The following is a 7,939-nucleotide window of genomic DNA, read 5'->3' on the forward strand; positions in this document are numbered from 1 at the left end:
TCATTGCCAGGAGGCTATAAAAACAAGATAACTAGGCCAGAGTCGCCTCCGAAACAGAAATCGATTCCGGAATCAGAATCGGCACGGGAAACAGAATCGGCTCCGGAATCAGAATTTGATCCGGAATCTGAATCAACTTGGGGATCGCAATTTGCTCCGGAAACGGAATCGGAATTGACTCCAGAATCGGAATTAACTCTAGAATCAAGAATCAGTTCTTGAATTGAAGTAAGAAGTTTCAGAAGCAAAATCATTCCGGGAATCTCCATGAGAATAGAACGTTTAAAAGTGAATTTGGTTTCTTTGCGGCTCTAATATGTAGTATCATCAGTAGGCTATCAATATGTAGTATCATTGGATAGAAAGACCTATTCTTATGAAGACTCCGGTTCCGAAACCAATTCTGATACCGGAGCCGATTCTGGAGCCAAATCCATAGCCGATTCCGATTCCGATTCCAAATACGAAGCCAATTCCGGAAATTGATTCTGGCTAATAGGAATTGATTTCAGAAAACTTTGGAGCTAGCCGGAATCGATTCCGACGAAAACTTTGCATCACTACAGAGTTCATTGCCGGGATACTGTAAAAACAAGAGAACTTGGCCAGCCAACTACAATCTTTAGACGACTGACATTAGAGAGACAACGTCAAAACAAATCAAAACGACAAACAAATCAAAACGACAAGGTCAAACAAACAAAATCGGTAAGGTCAAATAGGTAAAGTAAAATTCCACTGACTGGTAACCGTCAAATCGCTCAGCTACTTGCGTAACGTCCCGCAAGGATGCAAAATTGGACGACAAACAACAAGGGGGATCAATGTACTAATCCCGCAAAGCAGGGCGAAAGCAAGAATTCGATCATCCCAAAAACCCCAAGAACAGTGTGCGCCGGCAAAGGCAAACAAATCCTCCGCCGCCCCGTCCAACCAAGGCAACCAAAACGAAATGAGCTTTGGCGAAGGCAGCAAAGCGCTACAGTGGCAACCAACACACACAAAAAAAAGGAATGAAAAAACAACTCAGAGTGCTAACAGAGCGTTTGACATTTAATGATTTCGCGCCATTATGGACGTGGGTGTGAGACCCTCGGTCACTCAGCACATTTCGAGATCCACTTGTCGCGATCCGGCGCTCCCCAGTTTGCCCCCCCTCCCCCCAAATATTCCTCCCCGGGACGGTGAAGTGAAGGCAAAAAGTCATAATGCTGCTCGACTTTGCATGGAACCGAAAAAGGAACATTTATTATTCATCGCAATGTATTTTGGAATGTAGTTGCTATGTTGCTAGTTTCGGGCCGATAATTCCTAACGATGGCAGTGGTTCGATTTCTACCAGATGCTTCGTTTTTCTACGCCGGCACCGTTGCCGGGCGGTGCAACAAAAGGGCTTAGGGTTTCGCAGATGGTTGAGCGAGCAGCAAACAAAAAGAAAAGAAAAACAACCTTCAACAAACACCACCACCAGACAACGATTGCGTTCCGTGAAATGTTTCGGTCCGGAATATCGCATCAAAGCGTCCGAATCACGGCGTGCCGGTTTCAGCATTTCCATTCGCAGACTCCCAAACCCAATCTAGCGAATCCTTCGAGCCCGATCGTTTGTGCCTGCATATTTACCCCTGCAATGCGATCGAAAAAATCAAACCCCAAATAGAAACTTTTTTTTTTTTGCGGTGCTGATGGGTGGGTGTTTTTTTTCACAACTCGTCCTTCTCCTCCACGTTTGGGTTTATCCAGGGACTCAATCAAAAAGGGAATCTCCCTATTTTTTGTTGCCATTTGGTTTGCGTTCACTTTTGCACATCGGTTTGCCCCTGTCGTCGGCCTGCTGATACTGATCCTAGGCCCGCTCGCTCATGTCTCGATGCTTTGACGAGGATGTTGGGGGGTGGTTTTTTGTTGTTGCTGTCGCTACACGCCACACGAGGCGGCCACTTTCCCCCGCTTTCGCGGTCCGCGGTCGGAATGTAGTTGTGTGGTGATTTTAATATTTATAGCGCCCGGGATTTAAGTGTGTGTGTGTGTGATTTATTGCTGGCAAATGGGTGGCAAATGCCTGCCGCCTCAATGAATAAGCAAATACGCGACCGGGATGCTCCCGTGGTGCAAAACAGGCAGGGCAATTGGGAGGTTTTTGGAGGGCCCTTTTCTTCGTTGATATGCTGGCGTTTTGCTCGCAGGGGCTGAAACGGTATTTAAAAGTGAAAGTATCATAAGCATGATATATGTGAGCGATATGTGTGGGCGGGCGCGCGGGAAGAAAACAAAGAAGAAAAAAACGGAAGATGTCGCGTTTGATTGTGATATGCAAACATGTACGCACGCACGGTGGGGACTTGCGGAGGTTATTGAGTGGGGCAGGATGCGGAAAAAATCTGCGCATCGAGGGGCTGAAGCATTCATAAATTATTTCCGCTGCTCGTCGTGTGCGTTTGGCACACATCAGAAGTCACACAGGAACGTGTTGCGTTTGGAAGTTTTTTTTTTTTATTTGTTGCTCGAATGCAAATCGAGACTCACAAAACTGCCCTTTCGCTGGGTGGTTCACCGAGCAGTGTTGATGCTTTAATCTAAAAACAAGCCCACACACAAACGGCAAACGTTACCGTGAGTCAATGTTTGCTAGCACACTGAAGGTTGCTTGACAGAACATGGTTTCGTGCAGCCCACGTTTAAGAGCTTTTTCAGTTTTATTAAAATTTGTCAAATAATGCTTGTTTCAGATCGCTTTAAATGCGCTGCCTTCGAGAGCCTTTAATAAGGCCTGCGATGATTGTATAAACAGATCCTATTGGTTTGAGCATTTTCGTCGAAAATTCGATTTTTACTTTTGAAAGACAATCAATCACGCTGTAACAATGGCTGTAAATGGTCCTTAACAACGATATTTGCGAAGCAATACTGCTCTAACCGTTCCAATTACAATCAGTATGAGCTAGATCTGTTGCTTATTGTGCTTTGCAGTCAGTTTCCCTTATCCGCTTGGTTTTGCTTTGTGAAACAAGCCTTTTGCTTTTACAAGAACGTTTCATTCGCTTTTGCTTCTTGCAGAAAAATTGATGCCATTGGCTTTGATCGGTAAACACTCAGGGTAAATGTACCCCAAAAAGTGGTGCAGCTTGCAGTGTTGCAGATGATTTTTAATGAATTCAAAGTGTCAAGATGTTAATATTCTCACAGAGAGAAATTAAAATACGGTTCACTTTGTACAGTCCTCAATCTTTTTTGTACCATTAAGCACAACAAATCCACACTTGCTTTGAAGAGCTTTGAAGCTTGTTTCATATGAAAAGCAATGATTGCTGGCAAGTGTGATTCCGAAACGTACAATGTAGATGTAGAGGAAATGATTGAATGTAGCGCTGCGTAGCAATTCTAGTTTACCCAGACCTAGAAAAGGTGTGCTTGTTTTCAAAACAAATTTGCACTCCCAGCAGGATATGCAAATTCCAATTGCATCCATTTCCAATACGTAATACGAGTGGCTTATATGAATTCTGTTTCTTTCCTGTTGAAATGACTGTTTTTACTGATTCCTGTTGGAATGAACTGTTTTTGCTGATTCCAAGACTGAAAATACTATAAAAACATGTCTGTTTTATGTACCAATAATGGAAAATAATGCCTAAAGGCTACGAATTTGAGAGAAACAACTGCATTTCAGAGTAGTTTTATTTAAAAAAAACTGCTGAATAATCGTAATTTTGTAGCCATTTACAGCTTTAATAAAAACTCCAGTTGAAAATCCCAAGGATTTCCGAATAATGTTGACACAATCCACAAAAAGATGGATTTTTTTATCCATCACAGCACGGCATGATGTCGCTTCGGTTTAGATGTCTATAATAAAATGATAGCAAAGGCTGTGTTTGTGGTTCGCTTGGTTTGATTTTAATTTAGTTTATATCAATAGAATGGTTATCACATCGGTTCGCAACGCCGACTTAGTTTTGGCGTGTTTTGAAATGTAAGGAGAAGAACGATACAAACTATAACCAGAATAGATATAGAGAATAAAATAGAGATAGTTCCTTATATTTGATCTCATTTTTTGGCTGAAATAAAGCTCAACAATGTCATCGACGACGTGTGGGTTTTTCCAAAAAGTGGTCCAGGAATCCTCAATGTCATCATATAGATGTCCTGGCGGTCGCCACTGTAGGTCCGCATGTTTGAAAATGTTGTAGCAACATTTCTACAGAAAAGCTACTGCAATAAACAACCTTCTTCTTACCGGGTTTTACAGGCTTTTGGGACTTAGATGGGTAAAATTCCTTGGGATCAATATGGGTACTGAATCAGTTTCTCTTAATGTGTCCCTTGGAGTTAAAGGTCATCTTGAATGTGCGTTGTCTCTTCAAAAAAACCCTTTGCACGCGTCCTAAAGTTATTGAATACCTCCGAAATTATCTTGCGTAACCGGGCCAAATCAACTAGTTTGCAAAAGACCACAATGATTGGTTTTCGTTATATCGTTTTCCGACATTCATGTCACATAGATTCTAAAGCAATTGACCACTGTATAGAGCTAATGTACAAAAGGTTGAGCATTCGTCTTCGATTAACTTCCTTTCGCTCTCAGGCTCTACTCGAAAAACGACCATCAGCGACCTTTTCAAGCGAACGGATTTGCCGCTGCTCATCCCCAACGTGGAAAAATTGGTTTCGCCAGCTGCGAACCCAGGCACGGAACGACCTACATTGTGGCGCCCGGTTCGCGTCGGGCCTTTTTACCCCAGATCGACAGCGATCGACCAAAGCGGCGAAGGTGCGGCCGTACCGCCACCGAAGCAGTGCTCAAGGGGAATGGGAAGGGCGTCGGTTATGATTTGCCACCCCGAGCCAGCCAGCCAGCCAGTCTTGACGGGATCTCGTTTATTTTTTCTTCTCTCTGTTGCTGTTGCTGCTGCTGTGTTGGACCAACATCCTCTAACAAACGTGCGGTAGGGCGCCGATAGAAAAGCGAAAGTACTCACGTGCGGTGCATATGCACCAGTTCGAGTGCGCGCACGCGTGTGTGTGTGTGTGTGGTGCATTGTGCAGTGCTGCCGAAAGCCGGTTCTAGCCACGCGCACGTTGACCTCCAGCAGCAGCAGGCACGCCCTAGAGGCGCGTTGCTGCGTGTGCGTATTGCGTAGAGGCGTTGGGTCACCCCGTCACATCCCTCCCCATACAAACACACACACACACTCGGGGTGGGTGATCTGATAACCTGGGTTTCGGGCGACACCCAAAACCCCCGGCCCCTCGGTCCCGTAATGTGCGAAAAGTGAACGTACGCGTGCGAGTACGCAGCGCTTAGATAAGTTCTTGCGCGAACTCCCCTTTCATTCTGGGGGGCTGATAACCCGACCGAGCGAAAGAGGAGGGTGGGGGGGGGGGGTGATTCTGCGAAGACAGATTTCGCCGAGCCGCGGATCTGGCGGGTGCAACCGTATAAAAGCGCCCGGCCGACGGGTTTGGCAGCATCAGTTCATCGGCTCCGTTCTGCAAACGAGTGTGTGCAAAGCCCTTCAATCAACTCGCCCAATCAAACCAACCAACACCAACTGCAAAATGGCCTTCAAGGTAAGTTGGTCCCGTGCCAGCCAGCGGGATTTAAGGGCAGGAACGCTCCGAAAAGCTCCCGAACAGTGGTGTGCCGTTGGCGAAACTCTCAAAGACATTCTGAGAGAAGTCCCAGTGTTCTCAAAAATTCTCCAAAATTCTCCGAAATTCTTCAAAATTCTCTAAAATTCTTCAAAATTCTCCAAAGTTCTCCAAAATTCTCCAAAATTCTCCAAAATGTCCAAAATTCTCCAAAGTTCTCCAAAATTCTTCAAAATTCTCCAAAGTTCTCCAAAATTCTCCAAAACTCTCCAAAATTCTCCAAAATTCTTCAAAATTCTCCAAAGTTGTCCAAAATTCTCCAAAATTCTGACATTTTGTCCTTGGGAGTGTGTATGGTTGCGTGTCTGTGTGTGTGTCTGTGTGTATGTGATAGTGATTCTGACCCATCTTGCTCTATTCCATCGTCTCTCCTGGCTGGCAGTTTGTCATCCTTGCTGCGCTCGTGGCCGCCGTCAGTGCCGGTGGACCGGCCGCCTACTCGATTGCCGCGCCGAGCGCCGACTTCCACTCGGTCGGTTCGTCGCACGAGCACACCGTCAAGGGCCTGTACGGCCAGAACGTGCTGTCCCAGTACTCGAAGGCCGTCGACTCGGCGCACTCGTCGGTGCGCGTGCACAGCTCGCGCCTGAGCAACGACGGGTACGCGTACGCCGCCCCCGCCGTTAAGTACGCCGCCCCCGCCTACGGTAAGCAAAGATGGACCGGTGACGTCAGCTCAGCACTCGTCACGTAACACTGATCGTTCTAATCGTTGTCCCGCGGTTGTCGCACAGCTGCCCATTATGCTGCCCCGGCCGTCCACTACGCTGCCCCCGCCGTCCACTACCCGGCTGCCGCTCACTACGCTGCCCCCGCCGTCCACTACCCGGCTGCCGCTCACTACGCCGCTCCGGCCGTCCACTACGCTGCCCACGCCCCGATCGTTAAGGCCGCCTACCCCGCTGCCTACGCTGCCCCGCTGGCCTACAAGTAAGTTTCGTATGGGGGCACGGGAAGCAAAGGGGCTTTACTCTAAATCCTTCCCCCGGTTGTTTGCAGGACTCCGCTGGCCGCTCCTGTAGCCGCCGTGCACGGTGGATCCGTGGTCCAGTTCGCCGGTCTCGGTGCCAGCTACGCCTGGTAAGGCCTCCCGCTGACTGCATCGCACGCACTGATACCAACGATGATGATGATGACGACGACGACGACGACGACGTCGCACTAGCTCGGCAGTAGCAATAGCTTTACAGAAGAGTCAAGTCACACACACACACACACAGACAGATAGCAAAAACAGTTAGCAGCTTAGTAACTAAGTTCTTCTTAGCAACCACTGTGCATTTCGGGTGAACAGCCCCCCCCCCCCAGAGCAAGGATGCGAATAAATGTGAGACACAGTGGCACAGGCAGTAGGTGCTGCCCGGACGTAAGAAAATTTTGGCTGGCGTTTTTCGTTTTTCTTTGTTGTTGTTTCGACTACCCTCCTCTGAAGTATATGCTGGACTAACTATCCACGAGGCCCCCCGGGGCGGTCGCCCAGTCCACCTACCGTTAAATCCACGCCACTGCCTAAAACAAGGAACAGAAGGTCCCAAAGGAGCACAGCTTAATGCCTTTGTGGGGAATGGGTTGTGAGAGTGGGGAGTTCGAAACATTCGAAAGCCTCGTTGCTCCTGTCAATCTTCCCAGCAAACAAGTCCGCAGACATAGCATGGCTTTTGGCATGTGAGGCAAGCAATTGATGAGCCGTGTCTTTCTCCAGAAGTTTCCAGGAAGTCAAAACGACACACAAGGAAATTCCTCTAAAAAAAAAAACATTGCCACTTGACACACACACACACACACACACACAAACACACAAACACACAAACACACACAAAGTCCGGATGAACTTTTCGAGTGGGAAGCTTTAATTTGGTATCTTTCTAGATTCTAAGAGGTTCTCCACTCTCCTGTGTGCCTGTGCTTGCCGCCTCCGGCTCGAACACTCCAGTATGCGAACGACATTGATTAAATAAACAAACGATGATGGACGAGCAATTGTTTCACTCTCCGTCTCTCTCTCTCACTCTCTCTATCTATCTATTTATATATATATATATATATATATATATATATATATTATATATATATATATATATATATATATATATATATATATATATATATATATATATATATATATATATCTCTGTGCTGAGCAATCGAAGTTGGCAAGAAGTCACCTCGAGCTAGCAAAAAAAAGAACATCCCAAATCTGCTCTCTCTCTCTCTCTCTCTCTCTCTCTCTCTCTCTCTCTCTCGCCCTTGACCTTCACCTACCGCAATAGCTGGAGAGCTTCCA

At 46.6% G+C, this 7,939-nt stretch overlaps 1 protein-coding gene across 1 annotated transcript; it reads left to right on the forward strand.

The window, feature by feature from the left end:
* Nucleotides 1-5,465: 5,465 nt before the first annotated feature.
* On the forward strand, nucleotides 5,466-7,028 carry LOC121593808 (pupal cuticle protein G1A). The gene is made up of 4 exons (XM_041916512.1): nucleotides 5,466-5,574; nucleotides 6,038-6,302; nucleotides 6,390-6,585; nucleotides 6,655-7,028. Exons 1-4 carry the CDS (start codon nucleotides 5,563-5,565, stop codon nucleotides 6,737-6,739), a joined length of 558 nt encoding a protein of 185 aa, XP_041772446.1. The 5' UTR covers nucleotides 5,466-5,562; the 3' UTR covers nucleotides 6,740-7,028.
* Nucleotides 7,029-7,939: the final 911 nt, after the last annotated feature.

The sequence above is a fragment of the Anopheles merus genome, chromosome X (genome assembly GCF_017562075.2).
Source record: "Anopheles merus strain MAF chromosome X, AmerM5.1, whole genome shotgun sequence".
In the NCBI taxonomy this organism is placed as follows: domain Eukaryota; kingdom Metazoa; phylum Arthropoda; class Insecta; order Diptera; family Culicidae; genus Anopheles; species Anopheles merus.

Excerpts from the sequence above, each read along its gene's own strand:
- LOC121593808 (XM_041916512.1), top strand. Across the intron at positions 6,303-6,389 it reads GTACGCCGCCCCCGCCTACG|CTGCCCATTATGCTGCCCCG; the intron begins GTAAGCAAAGAT and ends GTTGTCGCACAG. Across the intron at positions 6,586-6,654 it reads GCTGCCCCGCTGGCCTACAA|GACTCCGCTGGCCGCTCCTG; the intron begins GTAAGTTTCGTA and ends GGTTGTTTGCAG.